This window comes from Barbatula barbatula (assembly GCF_947034865.1).
Source record: "Barbatula barbatula genome assembly, chromosome: 13".
In the NCBI taxonomy this organism is placed as follows: Eukaryota; Metazoa; Chordata; class Actinopteri; order Cypriniformes; family Nemacheilidae; genus Barbatula; species Barbatula barbatula.
This window is the reverse complement of record NC_136776.1, coordinates 20,031,013-20,053,462: the sequence shown is the minus strand read 5'-3', so window position 1 is coordinate 20,053,462 and position 22,450 is coordinate 20,031,013. Positions and strand designations below refer to the sequence as shown.

Here is a 22,450-nt window from a genome sequence, read left to right as displayed (position 1 = left end):
AAGGACAATAACAAGGTCTTAAAATTTGAGAAGTAATTGAATTTGTTTCATTCCTTCCCGTGTTGGACCAGAGCTTACATCAGGTCAACAGAAGTGGGTTATAATCAGAAACAAAAGGTAAGATCGATGGGGCCAGACAAAGGCAGATCTTTTGCAGTATTCATGAGTGCAATTTATGTCAAATTGACTGAAGATGGGGTCAGACTGTTCTTCATTATACGGCTCTCTGGAATACTTGAATCTGATTGGTCAATTGGTCAGTTGTCAGCTGATAAAAAATGTAATCTAAAAAAATCAATATTTTTTTGCAAGTGGAATAATGTACAGTCAGCTTGTCATCTTCCCAAAATAAACCCCTTTTTTCACCTCTGTGGGGTGTGTTTTGCGATAATGATTGGATGACTGCACATTATTCCTCATAAAGTATCAATGCAAGACAATGAAAGTATTTTACACCTAGCTGTTAAAGCATATTCAAGATTTTGTTTACTCAACCCCTTAAGCTTTCCTCCCAAAAGTCAAAAAAGCAAACTATTTGTGCATTGTGCCCGACTAACTATAAACCAATTGAATGTCCACCCTTTATTAAACTGGGTTCTATATCTAGCTGCCTCAAACCCCACATTACACTCTTTGGACAAAACCTGCAGAAAGAGCCAAAATGAAGAATAAAATGGCTTTGAGGCAAATTGCCGACCCTGCTTCAAACAATGCCAAAAGAGAATTAGCATTGTGTGTTTTATCGAATTGTCACACTTTCTGAATGCTAAGCACATCCAAATGGCTGCCTCTGGTTTGATAAGTGTTTCCCACACACACACTGTAAACCATGCGTAGGTGTCTCAAATCAATGAATATGCTTTGCTTGGGTATGGGTGGGAAGAAGGTGGCTATGGTATGACCTGTAAGCTAAATTCACACCCTTTTATTATTTCTTGTGTGCTAATTAACACCATCACCAATCATCTTGAGAGTCATCGATTGTTCGTAACTTTAAAGTTAACTCACACATTTGTGAAACAAAGACTGCTGATTCCTCATTTCAGAGCATTATCTTGTCAAACTACAGTGGCAAAAGATCACAGGTGGTACATGTGGTAAAATGCAGAGATGCTAAAATGAAACTTGATGCCTTTTAAGTGCCACATTTCCTGTGCATTTCTGGTTGGTTGCTTATCTATGCCTTAATGAGTTTGGAACACCTGCTTAATTCTGTCTTTTTCAGAACACTTGTCTCTGTGGTGGTCTGAAGTGACCAAAGCACCTGCTGATTAAGTCTGCTTAGCTGTCTCAAGAGCCATCCACAACCTCTCCTCCTGCTGTCGTGTCTCTCACAACCATCACAGTTTCTGCTGCGCCGACACTCCCTTCCAGTAGTCCAGAATGTCATGCAGATCTTCATCTTTTGCAAACTGAACTTTCTTTCGAAGAGCATGGCCTGCCGCTATGTAGGCCTCCTCGCGAGGGCTTTTCTTGTAGGGCCGGAAGCGCTCCCAGATTTTGAGAGTGCTCTCGGAGGAGTACTCAGGGCTGGAGGAATACCCTGAGTAATTGTGATGACGGGGAGAAAGTTGGGAGTAGGCAGTGTCCTTCTTGGTGCGAGTGAGAGGCTTCAGAAAGGAGACTTTCTGGGCAGGGGAGTCAGTGGCACCCTCATAGTAGAGAGCGGGGAAGGAGTGTCGGTGCTCTGAGCAGTGGTAGTCTGGGTGCACCTCCAGGTGGTGCTGCTGAGCTGTGCTGCCCCCACCTCCCACCACAACACCACATCCACCCGAACCACCACTGCCACCACCGGCTCCCCTTCCACCCCGGCTGCCACCATCTCCTCTGCCGTTACTGACTCCCTGAACCCCAATTAAGGGCAGCCTCTCTAGCGGCTCCCCGCACCGGACAGGGCTGCCTTTCTCAGGGTACTTGCACAGCTCTGGGTTGCGAGGGTCAGGGACGTCCACGCTGAAAAGCCGAGCACTTTTAACAGAGCTGCCTGAAGAAACACTGCAGCGGTTTTTGACAGAGTTGATAGGAACGACTGCGGCATCTGCGCTGAGTTGTCTCTGCAGGGGCCGTGATGCTGTGGCTGGGGGTGGGTCTCTGTAGGGAGGGGAGAGGAACCCCCCTCCGCTGATGCCTGGCCGTTCAGAAAGGGGTAAAACGAGGGGAACAGGGGGTGGAGGACGGATTTTAGGGGAGCACATGATCTGGCATGTCTCAGTAATGGTAGGGGAAAGTGGGATTAACCCTCTAGCTAAAGATGTGACCCCAGGAGGTGGTGGAGAGGCAGTGTTATCCGCTGTAGTCACAGTGGCCGCAGCGGCTGCCACAACAGCTACAGTGTCTAGTTTAAGGGCATCAATGCAGTTATTGATAATCTGGTTTACCTTGTCCACCTCCTTGGCTATAGTGGAGATCTCTGAAGTTGAATCTCGGCCGTCGTCATCAGAGTCATCTGCTCCGTTAATCCCATTCTGTTCTCTTGCCATTTCATCACCTGAAACTATTACAACTCCATCTCTAACTCGCTCGTCTCCTCCCGCTGATGTCCGCACATCCATGTAATTACACTTATTGGTGGATATGGCCTCTGAGAAAGCTGTAGCCATCTTCTCGACCTGTGGCAGTGAGGAAAGTCGAGAGGACGTGGTGTTGGCAGAGCCATGGAGGATGCCCAAGCTAGAAGAGGTTGATTGAGGCAGTTTGCTGTGGTGGTGATGGGACTGGTCGTGGAGTTTCTGCAAGGCGGAAGGGTCCTTGGCTGCCGCAGCAGCAGCTTCGGGCCCATAGCGCATTTCCAATATGGTTTTCTTTACACTGATAGACTTTTCTTTTTCCTCCCGTATTCGACGCCTACGTAGGCAGTAGTACACCAAACCCAACACAATGACCATTCCAAACAGGCAGCCTACAATGGTCACAATGTAATGAGTGGTGGTTGAGGGGGTCGCTTTCAAATCGTCCGGGCCCGGAGCTCGCGTGGCAAAATAAAGGCAGGTGTGATTGTACCGCTGGGAATTGCGAATTGAGGCAACACAGAAAGTGTAGTTTGTGTGGGGTTTTAAATTGTCTATTGTGACAATTTCTTTTTTCTTCTTTAAGTTCATGATGTCAGACACGTAAGAGTGGTTGTATTGTACTAAAATATACATCTTACTATAGGGCTTGGGAATATGTACCAAAAAGGATGCAGTGTAGAGGGACACAATTTGCAGCTTAATAGAGGGACTGTAGGTGGGGTCTGTGGTCGACGAAGATGTAGGCTGTTGATAAGGTCCCATTTGATCAGGAATATTCATTTCCGCTCCAGAAGATTCCATCGTAAAGTCAGGCAGGGCAGTTATGCTATTAACATTCTTTCCATCCTCGCACATAGGTGACAGGATGACACGAGCATTCCTTAAATGATTACTTCTGGGACTCAACAGAGGTAAACCAAAGAGTTCTTTGGGCGTCTCACATTGAAGTCTGTCATAGGTGTGAGTGACGTTGTCAAACGCCTCCAGCCAGATGAGGAAGTTGTACAAGCCACAGCCACAATGGAATGGGTTTCCAGCCAGTTCACACACTATTAGCCTGCCCAAAACGTTGAAAGTAGATGCATCCAGCTTTGCTAATTTGTTTGATGACAGATCCAGACTGCTAAGGCTTGGACACTCCCAGAAGGCATTGACTGTGATGACCTCTATAAGGTTATGCTGAAGATATAGGCACTGCATTCGACCCAACCCTCGTAGCATTCCTTCTGTAAGGTTGGTTAACTTGTTGTAACCCAACTGCAAGACCTGCAGATTTGCCTGTCCTGCAAAGGCACCATCCTCAATGTAGGAGATTTCATTCTTGGTGAGGTTGAGGTCGGTGAGGTTGGTAAACCGGCTTAGTGAGCTGAAGAAAATTGCCTTGAGCTTGTTATCGTTCAGTCGTAAGTCGTGGACAGTGTTGTTTATGTGGTGTGGAATTGTCTCATAGGGAGGCTGGTTCTGACTGCAGATCGCCAGCCACACGTAGCCTTTATCTCCCTCAATTAGCCAGCAGTCACCTCTCACAAAGGAAGGTGCATGGAGAAGGAAAAACAGAGGGAGAAGGAAGGTGGGTGGAAATGCACAAAACCTGCAGGCCATTCTCGGAGCAAAATTGGATTTATTTTGATCAAGAGGGAAAGAAAAGAGGTTAGGGCTCAAAATAAGACGACTGATCTCTGGAGATGGACGACCAATAGGATTAGTTGGACAGGTTCAGGGGAAAAAAATTGTCTTGAGGGCAGTCACAGCTGTACGGGAAACATGATGCCAAACATAGTCCCGATTTTACATGGTCCGTGTTATAGGGTTATAGCATTGCTTGCCACAGCTGTAACTCATGGTTCTTGACCTTCTGACCGTTCTCAGCCTGTGAATCTGAAAGGAAAGAAAAAGATAATGAAAAAAAGGTTTTGATTATATACAAGATTATATACAATTTATGAATGCAAATTTAAAGCCATACAACTTTGCCCCCACTGTGTTCACTTTACAAGGCGACAGTGTTCAGTTATGTAAAAACTGTTGTGCACAACGAAACAATAAAGGCTGCTAACTGTTGTAAAAGAAAGCGTAACTGACAGCATAATTAGGGACCAGAATGTTGAACAGCCATGAGTCTTTTTAAGTAACTGAGGTTTCACAGTGTCTCTGAGGATTAATTTAGGATTACCGGCATTATACATGCATTACTCATTTTTGCAGAAAAACAGTTTCCTTAGTTGCATAAAACATCTTATCAGTGCAGCTTCGGCTGCTTGAAATAAATGCTAATGTGTGTTGTTTGTGTTTATATGAATATTTTTGAAAACGTGTAGTATTGTAAAAATGCAGTCATTGGGTTTCGTAATGAAATCTGTCATAATTGACTCATTGTCATGTCATTCCAAACCTCTATGACTTTCTTTTTTACTGCAGAACACAGAAAAAGATTTTTTTTAAGCAAACAACATTAAACCCCATTGACTGTATGGAAAAAATATACAGGTTTTGAATGACGTGAATAATTGACAAATCTTTCATTTATTAGTAAACTATCCCTTTAAGAACATACAGTTAGGTCCATAAATATTTGGACAGATGCACATTTTTTGTTATTGTTGTTTTTCTTTATCATGGAGAGGATAATGTCATCATGCACTACTTTAGTCTCATATTTTTTCTGAGCTCAGAGGTGTGTTTTTTTTCTCAGAATGGTCTTAATGTTCCTTGCCTCTTTCTTTCTGATGGATTTGTTGTGTTTTTGAAATGTAGCTGAGGTCTGTTTCACTTGCATGGAGATCTCCCTGAACAAAAAAATAACAAAAAAATGTGCTTCTGTCCAAATATTTATGGACCTAACTGTACGCAACATCCGAGACAACAAAATCAAAATGTTTGTGTGTATTTATGTATGCGTGTCTGGGGAAACGTGCGTCGCATGCAAATAACACAAACTTAAAATGCAAATTGAACAGTTATGAAATCTGACACGAGTATGAATTACCCTGCTGAATACATGACATCGTTTGATCAATAATATTAACTGAATGCTTTTACGCAATTCTCTTTCAACAACTCCTTTTATAAAAAGGACTTCAATATGCACAATGACTGTGATGCAGTAAACCAAAAGAATACATTACACTAAGATAAAACTTGACCGCTCACACCAAGCCCCGATATTTTAACATCCCACAATGCACTGGGGCGAACAGCACTGCGCATAGATTACCAATTCTATTGTTCATACTCAAGGTTAGAACTGTTCCACAAAATCTTTTACCCAGTTCTTGAATCATATCCTTGGAGTATTTTCTCTCTCACCATTGGTTTATTTCCATCTTCTATTCACTGAGCTCTGACTGCGTCAGATTGAGTTCTAATTAGTTAGTCTACTCAGCCCAGAGGAAACGCTCCACAAGTTTTGTTCCACGCTAGGGAAGGTCTGACAAAATACGGGGTCACCGGAATATTACGCCGGCGGCCTCAGAGCGACGTTTATCTTAACGCATACAATTACTTGCAGTCCCCGCTGATTTCATTAACGCTGGCACATCTTCTCTAAACACAAAGATGATTGAGGGGCAATTTGCTTTTATTCCTCTGTGGTATAAAAATAAAGTAATAATACACTGTTGAAATGCCCATAAGACCTCCTAATCGTACTATCACAGCAGGTGTGTAATGTAACTACTTAAAATAAGCCTCACACGGCGAGCGACTGGAGTTGTGATAGTGTGACTACATCTTTCTTTGTCGTAAAGTCTAGCTTAGCAACCAAACCATCTTGGATGAGCAAGAAACCAGCTTTTAAACCTTCAGGGTTTCAATCTGGTTTTCAGAATATCAGTCGATATAGTGTGTTTTACCCTTTCTTGGGTTTTTCGTTTTTCCCCTGTAAAGCTGCTTTGGAACAATGCAAATTGTGAAAAGCGCTATATAAATAAAATTGAATTGAATTGAACAAACCGGGAGCATTTTTGTACTAGCCAGAAGACCAAACCAAGCTGCCACAAGCCGTGTTATACCGCGAGCAAACCGACAGTTAAATGCTCTTGTTTCCCTTCAGAAGACAAAAACAGAAAGTGGCAGCAACAGCAAGGAAACAATTAAGACTTTCGCTTCTTTTTCTTCCTTTATGCTGCCAAGCTTCAGGCCTTTGTGAGGACCTAAAACCTATTCAGTTTCTCCACGTGGAGTTATCACACACTGTATCTGCCGCTTAATTAGGTCCAGAGGCTTCAGCTAATTACAGCTTGGGAAAGCAGGTGGACCAAAACGCCGTCTACTTTAGAGAGCTCACTTTTTCCGCTAAAGACGAACCTCTCGGGGGACGGCGTGAAAGAATAAAGAAATGGAATTTAGGTAAAAAACTACTTAGAGGATTACAAAGAACAGACAGAACACATTTCCTTTACAAATTAACCATGATTTAATTACAACAAAAATATGGTTACTATACTTGTACTATAGTAAAGCCGCACTTCCTAAACTTTTAGTATAGTAAAACCACGGTTACTAAATTTGTACTATTATAAACCCAAGGCTACTATACTTTTACTGTAATAAAACAATCGTTACTAAACCATGGTTACTTCACATTTACTGCAGTAAATCCATGGTTACTAATGTTATACCATGGTAAAGCCACGGTTCCTAATCTTTTAGCATTGTAAAACCATGGTTACTATACTTGTACTATATAAAAAATACAGTAAGCTTGGTTTTATTATAGTAAACCCTATTTTTACTTTACTTTTACTCAGTTGAGTACTATACTTTCACTACAGTAAAACCACATTTCCTATACTTTTACTATAGTAAAAACAGGGTTACTATACTTTTACTGTAGTAAAGTACTATACTTTCACTAGAATAAAACGGTACTAACTATACCTTTACTATAGAAAATACACGGTTACTATAGGCAACTTGTACTATAATAAAACCATGCTTACTACACACTTACTATAGTAAAACTATGGTTGCTATACTTTTACTATTATAAAACCATGCTTACTATACTTTTTATAGTAAAACCACGGTTTCTTTACTTTTACTATGGTAAAGCCATGGTTACTCTACTTTTACTGGATTAAAACCATAATTTTTCATTTGAACAAAGCCAAACTCTACGCAAGCGAAATGTCAGGAAGCATGTTCTGTGGTTGTCGAGTGACGGGAAATATCTTGGTTTTATATGGTTGAAGTTTTTCAGCCTGCCTGCTGCTGCTTTGTCACATCGTTGTACCCACTGACCTTTCATGGTGCAATAGCCCGGAGGAGTCTACCTCACCTAGTAGACAAAAACTTGCTCATGTAGTTAAAGTCACTTACACATAAACGTTCCTTTGCGTTATTTCACTGAAACATTTTATTTTGCTGACATCATCATGCTCGAATATTCTGCTACAAGAGATTTATTAAGATCTTTAATCTGGTGTATTTGTTTTCTTACAACACTGACCCAAATCCAATTGGGACTGACAAACTATGGACTACAACTGTAAATACATAAGGTTTGACTTTAAACACAGATGCATTACAATGTGGGCTGCTTTGCCACAACCCACCCTGTTGGATTCCATGACCCTCCATTCCAGCTACCCAAGAGACCTCGTATTAGCTATAAATATCTATTGTGATTTTGTTTAATGATCGATCATATTTAACGAAAAGCACTTATAGTACTGTTGTGTTGGTCGATATTCAACAATGACATTACTTGTATTTCAAGAATCTCCAATGCTATGACTCTTATTAACAACAATTGTTTGAACTTCTTTTTTCTTTAGCCACTGCAGTACAGTTTTTGGAATAAAAGCTTCATCTCCGAACAACAGTGAGAGATCCTGCCTGTATTGGCAAAACTCTGTTTTCCAAGGAATCACAAAGTGTGCATTTATTTCCCTTTCACATAGGGACAAAGAAAACTCCACAAAGACACTCCACGTACACCAAAGAAGCAACTTGTTTTATCCGAGAAATTTGTTTGACACATCAAACAGCCCGTTGAGGGCGAGAAATCACGCACTGCCAGCTCTATGTTCACCACGTGAGCCGAACTGACACGGCCAGCCACGGGGGCATTTAGAGCTAAGAGACACATTTGTCTGTGTCGGAACGCTCAGACATCGCACTGCGCCTCTGACATCCAATGACCTACAAGAGTGAAGCCCCAGAGGGCCGGCAACTCAAACTTCCTGAATTCGAATTAGTTGCCCGTAAGCCCGTAAGGGGTCATGAATGAAAAGACAGAGTTCTTCAAAGTGCCCTTAAAATACACCACATATTATCACCAACACGCTGGTGTCTCCCAGACATTTCAGCAACATTTACGTGCCAGGAAAGCATGCAGAGAAAGAATTTGAAAATGTCTGAAATTGTTTATCTGTTGACTAAAGGAAACGTATTTCATGTTTTTAACTTTGCAGCCTGATCGTACCGGTGTTTAGATGGGCTAAGCTGGTCATCTAAACCATTAAAGCTGATGGTAAACTGCTCCAGCGGGTTTCACTGTTACTTTATGTTGTTTTCTTAAAAGGAGAGTTAAGAGATATTTGATTGCAAATTTAACTGGTGTTTAACTATCTTAAAGACATTTTAAATCAGACTTATGAATGTATTATAATTTGTTTATTATATTTTAATATTATTACTATATATTATATATATATAATAATTATTATATTATACTTTCATTTCTACTATATACTGTATAATAATAAAAAGTATAAATGTATCTTAATAAACAAAAATGAAAATAATACTGCAGCTTTTTCTCTCTTTCTGTGTTCTCTTCAATGCCACATGGAAATGTTTGGTATTAACCAACTGATACATAAAAAACGGAGATGTCACTAATAGTATCGGGGCGTAACAGACAGCGATTATTAAAAAACATGGCAATCCAGTATCCAATGTCATTTAAATACAGAATTAATGTGATATTTCACTGTTTATCTATACCCCACACAAAGCTACATGCTTCACATACATCACATTTATAAACAGTAGGGAATCTCTGGCTATGAAGGGTCTGATGTAATATTTTTCTAATAGGTGAAACTGAATCAGTGTGCATTTCTACACCGGCCTCTGGGAACCGTTTCAACATATTCTCTTCAGTCCCAGTAAGAGTGATACTACACAAGCAACTGCCGGTTTTGATAAATCAACTCATCACCAGCCTCTTGTCTGTCTTAGGCACATATGAATCACAATTTATCACAAATTATGTTGAAACAAAAGCTTGCGGAACCCTTGCGGTCCCCAGCGCGACGCTCAATTCAACACAAGCTGTACGATCATCCCGACTTTTGCTAATTGACAGATTTATCATACGATTCGTGGCACTGTGGATTTCCAAAAGCATCTGCGTGTGTGTCTGGGGTATTCCGCCTTGTGCTTCGAAGAGTAATGGCAACACTTTAAAACAAGTTACACTTGGTAAGTGGAGTTCCCAACGGCGGGCCCAACCGAGGTGGCTAAAAATCGCATGTTGTTAGGAATGACAAAACAAGACAAAAGAAAGCAAACCTGTATATACAGAACTAACTAAACACGGTTTCTCACGGCAGACATGGGATGTAGGTCATGTTTGGCTGAAGGCTGCGTTGGAAGGGTTGATGCGCTCATTTGTGTTGGGTGCAGATAGTCTTGTCATATTTCATCTACCCGTTCCCATGAGACGAGTTAAAAAACATCGGGACTTGGAAAGGGGCAAGCGTTCCATGAAGGTTATCAGTTGCCCGTAAGATCCGCCATCCACTTTGAGCTATATCTATGCTAGCAATATGCTGGTGAAAGCAACTATATTAGTCTGACTGAGACATGTTGGACAAACTTTGACAGATTTGAAACAGCCAATACATCCGTCAACCAAAAATAATGTTAGTAAAGTGTAGCATGATCATTTTTATAAAAATGTTGTTGTATTAACTCATTCTCAAGTTGTTTCAAACTTGTAAACATTTCTTAACTGGGTAGAAAATCTACTGCCCCAGGTAGGTCTGTAAGTTGTCTTCTAAAGATCTGGAAAACATCTGCTACGTCTTCGAAAATATGTGTTTATGTCGTCTGACAGTGCATACGAAAACTAACCATGATTTAAAACCAAAAAAAACATGGTTTTACTGGAGTTTAAACAAAAAAAAACATGGAAAATGTAGTAAAATCATGGTTACCATGAAACATATCAGAAATGTATTGCAGGTGAGCGAACGATGAAACAAATTCGTCTTGCAGACATCAAACAGACGTCTCCCAGATGTATGTGTGCTATAGGGGATGGTAGTCAATGGTACTACGTAACTTTTTGGTTTCCCACATTCTTCCAAAAACATATTTTGTGTTTATAAGAAAAAAGTAAGTCATACAGGTTTTGTGAGCAAAGAAAATGATCTCGTATGCAATGCCAAAATATTGTAAACAGACTCAAATGTATAATAATCCAATTGCAATTCAGATTAAAACCGGTTTGGATCGGGTTTGCCAACACCACATGGATTCCCTGCAGTTCATACAGTATTATAAGCGACTAAACTGATTTGACAGCAACGACATACACAAGTAAACACAATCACGGATATTACTCGAACCCATATTCTGGCCGGAGGACGGGCACAACTGTCTGGAGTAGCTGTGAATCTACGAAGAAGCTCTGACTCTTAGTGACAGTCAACATGTGCTTTATAGCAAGCTGCGTTAAGTTCAAGCCGATATGTTAACACAACAAAACCTCAGAGCTGCAAGACTGTCACTTGCTCTTGTGTTACCACAACACAACCAGAAACCCAGTTTATCACAGATATAAACTTTGAGCATTCCATAGTAAATCCATACATTTCACTAGATGTGTGCTTTAAGAACAAATATTCTACTTGTTCTGGGACAGGTAGAAAGTTTTCGAACTGGTCACCCCACAATAATATCCCTGTTGCTTCTGAATCCTCTCTGACTGTTCGCACTTGGTTTGATTCCTTTATCTGAATCTAAAATAGATTACACTTCACTCTTGTCCTGACAGATAGGTTTAGAAAACAATCGGTTGAGAGAAATGATTTTAACATGTTTGGAGGAATAAATATTGGTATGTAAATCCCCAGCTGTGATTCTCAAATCTCGCCATAATTCTCTACTCGCAGGTTTGGTAATGCTAGCAAAGTGCGTTAAGATGACAAACTCTGTCAGCGGATTCTCATTCACTTTCCCTCCTGATTTTATCATTCTACATATCGCATGATCCTATGTGACGACAAAACCTACTGTTTATAAAATTACCCCTTTGTGAAATCCATCATGGATCATTTCGTGCCAAGATGAAATCAGCCGGCGACAGATCTCTTTACATCGCAGATCTACACTACTGTGACTTTTACACGCCAATGGGGTCTCATGAATAAAATAAACTATAATCGGAAGAAAACTGAGCAGGTAAAGAAATAGTGAGTGAATGATCACAGTGTGTTCAAATAGAGGCCATCAGTCACAGCAAAGCGTACTATTTACAAGACTGTCATTTTCCCCGGGTATGACTTACAATACCAGTGCATTTTACTCTAGGACAGTTCTCTATTGAGGCGCTATTATTGACAAACTCTATTTTTTATTGATTCCTATAATAAAGCTTTAACAGACATTAATAAAAATATCTGTTTTCTATTAAGCAGAAAACAATGTTGGGCTCAAAATGTATATCAACAAAAGTAAAGATTATAACATAAGATGGCCTGGATTCACAAACAAGCAGAGTCTCGTGTTTGTGTATAGGAAATAAATAAATAAGTAAATAAAAATGATATTCATCAATATTGATTTACACATTACATAAATAAATAAAGTAGATATTTGCCTTTAAAAAAGTAGCAGGAGCAAAAAACATTTAGGACATCTATTAGGGCGATTATAATAAGTTTAATAATGTTTGCTATAAATAGACCAAGTAACATGCTGAGCAGGGAGCCCAAGGAACTAAATCCAAAAGAATGAATAAATACAATAAAGAGCCTTGAAAAAACAACAATGCTAAAACGACAGCCCTCCGAAACAGACAAAGACGTTCCTGTATAGCGCGCTTACTTCATATGAATTTGTACGATCTCATGCATACATTTTACTACAATTTGCTTAGGTGGCATTGACGTTAGGTTTAAGGGTGGTATTATGGGAGGAGTTCTGTATTGTTTTTTTTCTAATAATTGTACATTTTTGTATGATTTACATTGTACGAATTCATACGAATTAGTCACCTTGTGAAACCGTTATGAGAACAGGTTGGAAAAGCTACTATATTTTGAAAACATATGATCTGTCGTCAAGTTATTCGCATCACTACTTTGAGCTACCAAGAACACCAAGAAACGATAACAATGTTTATTGTAAGCTCGTACACTGTAGTTTCACATTTTAAATGCGAAATAGAGTCATTAAATTTGAATGGATTGCTAAGTTAATGTTTTATCGTTCGTCAGCTGGAAAAATTCCCTCTGAAAGTGATCCAACCAAGTCGTTCCTCTGTATTTTCAGTGTGGTGTGGGATCTACTATTGTATTAAATTAAGAACAATATTTAAAACTTTGTTCTTGGTGTGAACAGGTCTTTACTCCACAGCCCTGCTCATGACTACTTTAACCCGTGACGTCATTACAGAACATCAAAAACCCCAGTGCTCGCTCCAGACACCTGAAGTAAAAATACTCCGAACTTATTTCACAAAACACAAAAGCGAATACAATGACACCGCTCTGCTCTGCTGATATATTATTGACGCCCTGTCAGATTTAAACTCCCGTGACTCCCAGCTCACCGAGCTATAAAGGCAACAGTTTCTCGCCCTACGACCTTCAAGAACAATCTGTTGTTGTCACAAGTCTCTGTCAGACATCTGGGGAGGATGGAATAACATTCTAAGCTCATTTACAATTTATAAGTCATGAATCAGGGAGTGTTTCAAAAACAGGTTTATAGTTCATGAAGGAACATAAGTTCGAGACGATCAACAGAATGTGTGATATGCTTTCGATTGCCATCGAGTATGATTCAGGCATGCTCAGTTCGTATATTGTGCAAAGATGCAAGACGTAATAACATTTAAATATAGCCAGATGTTTTCGCGGATAACATTAGCACCTCAAACAACACATTTATGATGCAATTATTTCACATTTTAGCCAATGACAGATGCAAATGAAGTAGTACAGTATGTGAAGAATTGGTGTTCATAAGCTGACATCAAACTGTATAAGTTTTAATCTGGTGACTGTTACGAGGTCTGGGAGCGCCACGTCCACACTCTCATTAAGCAAGATGAATGCAATATGAAGACAAGGTGCTGCCTTGAACATTGGGTGGGTGGGGGTGTTGACGCGGACATGCTTGTTTACGTGCGAGTGCGTCTGGGAAATTGGCTCAACATCTGCCGGGCTCAGACGTCTTCTCTTGAGGGTCTGGAACGAGAGAAGAAAGATCCAGGACAAGCTCTTCATTTATGTTCTCCCTCAAGGCAGAACTGACATTCTCAGCACGCCAGGGGGACTTCGAGAAGAACTGCACCTTGTGTCTACGCTCGCTTTTAAGTGAATTTAAGCGCAGCTTCTTGCCTCGGCAAAGTCACACCAGTCCTCGACAAAGTACGACTTGACGTACAACTGTGACCATTGCCCACTCGCTGACATACTCCGTGACATTTACAATGTTATGGTAAATACAAACCTTCATTGAGGTTCTTGAGAATTTGTATAAAGATACAGATATATTTGTTTTGTTTTGTTTTCTTTACAAAACAAATAACCAAGTGCGCAAACAATTGATTTTATAAGATAACCGGCAATGCTAACAATACTAGCAATATTAGCACAGATAATGTCAACAAACAAAGATGTTTGAGCAGATGTTCATACATTCTGAAGACACATTATAAAGAAGAATATTGAAACATCCAGCCAGTATAATATCTGTATTTTACCGTTTCTATACAGCTACAGTATACTCGCTGCTTCTTATTAAACCGTACAACATTTACATCAAATCCCTGATGTGTTTTAAATAGATATCAAATCTTCAGTTTTATCTAAATCTCTACGTGACTTGGGAGAGAAACCGCACAGATTTCAGAACTCCTGTGTACAGTTGATCTGATGAATAACTGATGTGTAAAAGATAAAAGTTAATATATATGTGCTTTTATGCTAACGACGGCACACTGGTTGTGTCAGAATAACGCACGCTTGTCTTTCGCGTTTCATCCTTTTCTTTTAAGCCAAATGTTTTCTCAGTTGAAACGGAGATGTCGCCTAAGGTTCAGACACACAGAATAAATCACAAGAAGCCGATGCTCTCAAAAACTCTCATTTACAGAAATAACCCAGAGCTTTATATGCTAATTAACAAACACGGAGACGTTTTAATGGTACCATCAAGCTAGTTAGGAAAGAGTTGGTGTCTCTGAATCTTTCCTGAGCTGTGAACGACACACAGACACAAACACAGACTGAGGCTAAGAAGTGGATGCCATTATGCTTTTAAATGTGCATATGGGTTTCTTTAAGTATTGGCCCTGTGGACTTTCACAACTCTTTTGTACATATTTCATACTCACTAGTTTATTGTCTTCTAATATCCAAAAGTGGATGTAAATACATTATAGAATGTAGATTCTTCATAAAAAAAATGTTATGTGGCCCAAACTTAAATTCCAATAGACCCATGCGAAGAATCTCTGATGTGTTGAGTCTCCACATCAATGATCTCCACAGCGAATACAAAACGTTTCAGGGGTTTAGATACATAACCAGTATCAGGGGTTCAGATGATGTGTAATGGTTGCCAGGGTGTTCTGGGTGGTTGCTAGGTCAGTCCCACACATTGCGAATAAGATACACTTTAGTGAGAGTAGAAAACAATTTAAGACTGCAAATTGGACTGAACTATCATGAATCGGATTGATCTGGTCGAAGTGACTCCAAGATAATGCCTCACTTAATCAATCTCCAGTCATGTCGAAATGAGCCAAGAAGAGATTTGAGGTGACTTAACTGTGATCGTGTATTTTTATATATTATAGTGGGAAAGAAATGCACATATATGTTTAGTAACACTTCTGTCAAAATGTACTCGTGTCTTAAAAAACCTGTATATGACTCTTTCATCTGTGCAACACAAAGAAGATATTTTGGGAAATGTCTCAGTGGTTTTGCGTCAATGGGGGGGGCAACGGTCTTCAAAATATATTTTTTGTGTTCTGCAGAAGAACAAACAAAGCAATCCACAAGTCACTAAATGTAGCTCAATGACTAACTGACTAAATCTTCTGTTTCAACTAAAGTTTCTCAAGTCTTATCAAAATCACGTTCTTCATTCCAAAATAACACGGAAAAACACTTTTCGGTACGCAAACGTTTAATCCGTCTGCCACAAAAGCAAAATCTTGCCAGCTCTCGGCAGGGAAAGGCAGGCTGACAAGGCTGCTACTTACTGAGAGGTTTTTGTCTGGCGTTTTGTAACAAACTTACAGGAAAAGGCATGTGGAAATTTGTCAAAGTAACCGCTAGACGGCACATAAAAAACATTCAATACAAGCAATGCTTTTCTAGGGGAAAACTAACAAAACCTTTTATTACTTTCTCATAGGCTCCTTTCCTCTTACCTTGAACCATCTTTTTCATGGCAATATTCACGCTGACCTTTTTTCTCCTTTTCCTATTCTTACTCAGGGTATTTTATTGTTGACATTTCAAGGTAACAGGCATCTTCAGATGAGGGCTCTTTTCATACCATCTCTGAGGGGAACACGACACGAGCCTGACGAGGGACCAGAGAAGAGACTTCAAGCTGAGTCGCTAAGTTTCATCTTGAAACGGCGTTCAGGTAAACATGGTAAAATGCGTCAAGGCAACAAAACTAGATTCTGCTTTCATGACAGACAAGTGAATTGGCGTGTTGTTTTTTTGTTGATTGGAGAAACATTGATTCTGAGGGAAAATATAGCTTATAGACCATATGCTTTTTAACGCATCTTTAAAAAAACAACAAAATAAAACGCATACTTCCCTTGGTGAACTGGGATCTAAAACAACTCTTAAAATGCATGCAAATGAAGGATGCAGGTGAAAGCTTGCCATCCAAATAAGAAACGAATTAAATCTTGGTTTTAAAACGTTAACATGCTGCTTGCTTTCTCATTACACCGCTTGACTTCCGGGTTTTATTAACAAGCCGTTGATGTAGAACCCACGCCACCGAGCAAATGAAAAGAACAAAAACCTCTGGATCGGTCCTCTCACGATTCAGAGACAAACAAATCACTCCCCTCCTGTATAGTGCACTATATCGGGTGTCCGCCATTTTGTAATGGTGTTCGAAACCTGATTGAACTACTTCATTCCCTACATTCATTCACTCTTTTTTACCCACAATGCACTCTGTGATTTTGATTCGTTCACTCACTATTTCCCATCATAAGACAAGACGGCGGCTTGATTAGAATCAGCAGGAGGACACTGTCCGTTTATGCCACTTGTGTTTGTTCTTGTTGACAAATATTTTCCACTTTCAAAGAATAAGCAGATTAAATGAATGTGTCAAACAGTAGAGTTTTATTTTAAATATTGTATAAACATGATAAATAAGCATGCCTGAAAATAAATGTGATAGTTGTTTTGTTCTCTTTTCTACTTAACTGACACAATAAGCGAAAGTGAAAATGAATTTTAGTATTTTATAAAACAATCCACAAAGCCACACAGGTGTAATATAACCTAATTGTTACATTTTATGACGAAATTCTGTGACAGTATTGTCAGTCACAGGATATATACTGTACGTCAGTGTCCGAAATCACTCATTTTCCTTCTCTTCTTCCCCACATAGTGGACTCAAATGACATTCGCTATATAAGGAATAGTGAAGGAGTGAATGAGAGAGCAGTTTCAGACACAACATAGGAGAAAACAGGCCTGCTCGGTTATTGGAGCATCGCTGAGCCCTGCTTTCATTGTGCCAGCGTGATTTATACCTCGCCTAAAGAAACCGTCCAGATTAAGATGACTCTTCTCCCTCAACAGCCTGTGGTTTCACCGTTACACCTGAGGTGATGATGCACCTGGCTCTCCCGCCAACATTATGGCACTTTTCAATTTCAATGGGACCTTTCAAGACGTTCAGTAATTCACTGACCCGTCCCCCTTACCCAGCCTGCGTGTCAATTTCCCTGCCAGTTTCATACAATGGAAGTCAATGTGGGTCAATGTGATTTGGTTACTAACGTTCTTAAAAATATCTTATTTAGTGTTCTGCAGAAGAAAGAAAGTCAGAAAGGTTTGGAATGATGGGGTGAAAACCCTGCTGTTTTGTTTGCACTGGGAACATCTTAAACTTCTTCCGTGATCCTATGGCAAACAAGACATCATTGCCACACCAGCAGGACTCAACCAGCAGACATATATCTGCCACGTGTCGTAACTTCGGTCTCTATTTTGCCCGCTGTGCAGTGATGGTGTGTGGAACTGACTGAGAGCGACGCTGCTGTTCTCAAAGTAGGACAATGACTGACTGCAGGCAGTGAGGACAGCGAGAAAAAGAGAGAAAGTTTAACAGTCAAAAACAACCAAGCTGCTCAAAAATGACCAAGGCAATTGCAGAAATACGGATAGAGTTGATGTTGACAGTGATGAAGTGGATAAACAATTATAATGACATTTTTCAAAGTAACTGTAAACAGTGACGCAAGGGGCACAGTTATCCCGCCAAATTGGGCGACTTTGATAATTCATTCACTGTTGAAAATAAACAAGCCAAGGGTTGTGCTGTGGCTTTTAATATTAAGCTATTCATATTTAAATATCACTTTGTCATACAAAATAATGAAATGCAGCCAGAGATTCGGCTATAAAGAAAAGTGGATAAACAGAATAAGTGATATTTAAATATGAATAAACAAGAAAAGATAAATAAGAAGATTCACAGCAAACCCTATTAAAAGCAAAGGTCTTAGGTCTTAAGACAGTTTTCAATAAAGATATTAGAACTATGACGTTTTAAGTTGACCTAAACTGGAGATTTGTGCTGGACCTGGCAACCCTTAGTGTCCAATACTAAACATGTTCATACATAAATTATACAGCTATCCCAAATGATGTCAAATAAATTAAATAAATTACATTTCTATTACATTACAAATGTAATAAATATAATTATGAAAAATTACATTTCAGTTTGTCACTTGAAGGTCCAGTGATCACGTATTTACGAAACACGCTATATATAGAGCAGTTTGTCCGTTTAGGGCTACTGTAGAAACAACATGGTGAATTCCATGTAAGGGGACCCGCGGTGTATGTAGATAGAAATAGCTCTACCAAATAGCCCTCGGTAGATTTGGTCAGATATTGTGAGGAACAAATAATAGCTCTTATAATATTGCACGGAAATTTGAGAGCATTTATGAGACACATTTATCTAAATCTGCACAACACAATGTAGTCACAACCGAATGCTTTTAAATCAGAACATGTACACAACACAAAATGGGACATTGGGGGAAACATATATTTTCTCCATATTTCTCACACGACCGACACATGGTTCCTAGAAGATTAATGATAACTGGGCTATGCTTGGTGCAATGTCTCCCATGTCGTCCATTTATTGTTGTTTGGCATGACTCACTACCGGTGTTTCGAAGATCACGAGCTTTTCCCCGGATGCTTTTCCGTCCCCTTAAAGCGTGTTGGCATTTGGAAGTCACTTTTAATGAAAGTTGCTGTCTTTAAATGGCAAATCAATAAACATCGACATGGAGATGTGAAGGTGTTCTTAATCACAGTTAATTAATCAAACTAATTAACAATATGCTACTCATAATTTCCTTAAACTCGCTGCCTTCCATCTCGACATCTTAGTCTTGGCAGGTAATCTTATAGCATCTGTCACGGGTGGCTCAATTATCTTTAGTACAAAAAGCAGAAAAAATAGAAGATACAACAAGTTACTACAAAAACAACAGTGAGACAGAGATTTGGTTAATTGTTCATTGCATGTTTTAAAGTACTGAAATGTTGTGTTTGTGTACGGAAGAAAACAGGAAATCGAATTGCTCATTTTTAATGGCTTATGTTGGAGATGTTATCCATAAAAAATAATTTGTCATAAAATTCCGTATAATGGATCAAATCAAACAGAAGCTGTCATACAGCAAGTGTATACGGTAACAAAAACTAATTTTACCAAACGTTCCTGTTTTTATTTTTGAAATAAATTACAGAAATATACAGCAAATTTACAAGATATAATTTTACAATTATATAAAATCAATGCAATTTGGAAAGCTATGAAATGTTTACTATTGAAGGAATTATATAAATGTTTGAGTTCATTTAAGTAAATCTGTAACCTCTGATTGTAGACTTCTGAGCAGTTTGAGACGTTGTTGAAGTATCTTATGAAACTAAAGGAGACAAATAAGATTACTGGTGTCTTTCATAGGATAAAGATTTGAGATGCAGAAGACTTCTGTTTGCTCCATTTAATCTCACTGCTGTCTGGGACAAACAACTCATCTATTTGTGACTGTTCAGTAAGAGATCTTATCTGGAAAATGAAAAAAGAGCCAAAAACAAGAACAGTAAAACGCCACAGTAGATACTATGAGTTGAACAAGAAAACTAAAAAGAACTGTTAACTAAGAAGAAATGTTATTTTGTGTAAAGTATTTAGTCTAAAGGTACCTGCATCTGCCATTATCTTCAAACTTGCCAAATCTAAAACCATAAATGGCACATTTGAGGGGTTTAGTGTGAAAAGTAGTTGTCAACAAAGCAGAAAGAAGCTCCTTGATGAAGGATGCGGTAATGGCGGTCTGAAATTATATACTGTAACGCTGATCTGATACGCTATTAAACGAAATTTTGAATACATAAAGACACAGATGCCAGGCCTTTTATAGCTGAACAAAACAGAAGAGTTTATAAACAAGGTTGTAATCATGCAAAGATGTACTGAAGCACACAAGAACGCAGAAAGAATTTAGAGCAAACTTGATCTAACACACAAATGCTGGGCAAACATCTCCTCAAGTCTTTGTACATGCCTACTTCATTTTTCAAGTCATTGTCCCGAGCCTATGAGTCATCGATAGCTTCATTTCTCCCTCTATCTCAGCAGGTTTCAGTCTCTCGTTTTTCCCTCTCGCCTTTGAATGATTCACCGCAGCTCTTGGTGAGTGACTGAAGGGGTGAGGGAACGGGCCACATCTGCACGAATCAATCACCCGCCGTCTACCCAAAGACAAGTGAAGAGGGGTTGTGAGTCAGACCCTCTTGAGCACCAGACGCCTACATCTCAGCCTCCGGTTGTAGTCACTCGCTCATCCAAGGCGCCTCTCTTTAAATCACTCACCGGTCTATAAAACGGAGCCCTCAGCGTGAGCCCATGCCTGATACATCCTCCAGCTTAATCACTGCACACGGGGAACCCCATAGTGAAACTCGAGAGGGGAAGCAAGTAGGGAAGATTCGGGGTGGAAGACTAAAATCTAGGAAAGAAACCATCCTTCAGAAAGCTTGTTAGGAAGACAGAGTCTCGAATATGGGGATCTCGGTTGCAAAGGAAACACAAATCGACCCCTGCGATAAGAAGTGAGAGAAGCTGACAGTGTGACGCTTTGCATGCTGGGAGAATACGTGCTGTCTAACAGACTCTTTGACTGAAATTGTTGGCCCTTGGTGAGCACCGTTTTTACTTTGCTCGACTACACTACTTACAGTGTTAGAGGATGACCCACCTTACCTTTTGTCGGCACTGCACTATGACTTTTACTTACAAGATTTTGAAATGTTAGCCTTAGATATACTTCAAAATATCAGCATTTGTGCTCTGCAGAGATTCTGGAATGACAGACACACCGTTGGGACTACACATCACGTCCGTTGGTCAGCCTTTGGTATGGGGATTCACAAGAGAACCTCCCAATCCTGCCCTTCTCAGACCTATTCGGCGCCCGAGAGGCATTTGAGAGGCACCCCTTTCAACTTACTTCATCCCCAAGACATTTTCATATCTACCACAGTGCCTTTTGCATGTTTGCCTCCCTTTTTTCCTCTCCACATCACTGTCTGTCTTTTTATTTCTCGACATGTCTGTCTTTCCACCCGACTTACGGCACGGGTAGTATTGCCTGTCTCATTTCCATGTACGTCGCTCACGGGCATGTCACCTGTGGAGTCAGCTCCCAGCCGATTCACTCACACTCTTCTCTTGTTATTCCGCGCTGTACCACAGGATCCTGCTAGGCCGCATTTAAAAACATATCAGTCTTTCGGCCACCTTCGATTTTACACGCGTGTAACACTCCTTAAAGCCGATGAGGCCCGAGAAACACATTTTGCTCTTAATGCGGAAATATCTGTGGTCCAGATGGTACATTTATTATTACTTTTTTTTAGGCCTGGCATGATAACCTGCCAGCTCAGGGTTATATTTCATAAAAATTTACTTATCGTGGCTTTTTTGATCAGTTTGTCTCGCTGTGTTTGTTTGGAAGCCAAATAAAGCATTTCCCACTGGAACCTTGTCTAAAGTATGCTTTATTTACAAATCAGTAATTTACTAAAGCCTCTTGATTTATTCTCATGCCAGACTGGGAGCGCACAGGCTGTTTTGCTCCCTCGATGCATAAGGGCAGAAAGTGGAATATTTGTATCTGGGTATTTCTTACTTGGCATGCACACTTGCATCATCCTTTTAATGATGATTGTTATAGTGTTTGAGTGATGCTCTGTGCTGTCTTCTGAAGCAGTTTTTGAGAACTTTTGGCAGTCCAAGAGGGATTTCTTTGAGACGCCATATCATATAGTATATACAGTGCAAAAATTTTTACTTCTTAATACTTGTGTCTTGTGTTGCAATATCTTAAAATAACATGAAGATACATTAACTTGATCTTGTTTTATAGGGAAGTATGA

At 39.8% G+C, this 22,450-nt stretch overlaps 1 protein-coding gene across 2 annotated transcripts in view; it reads right to left on the bottom strand.

The window, feature by feature from the left end:
* Window positions 1-912: 912 nt before the first annotated feature.
* Window positions 913-22,450, bottom strand: part of elfn2a (extracellular leucine-rich repeat and fibronectin type III domain containing 2a) — a gene marked incomplete at its 3' end in the record, with an annotated part of 91,532 nt that continues 69,994 nt past the window's right edge. Inside the window, exon 3 of one of the 2 annotated variants that reach the window (XM_079470652.1) lies at window positions 913-4,388. In XM_079470652.1, coding sequence (XP_079326778.1) covers window positions 1,341-4,112 — 2,772 coding nt within the window. In that variant the 5' untranslated portion in view covers window positions 4,113-4,388. The remainder of the gene's footprint in view (window positions 4,389-22,450) is intronic. The other variant, XM_079470653.1, reaches the window with a different exon arrangement.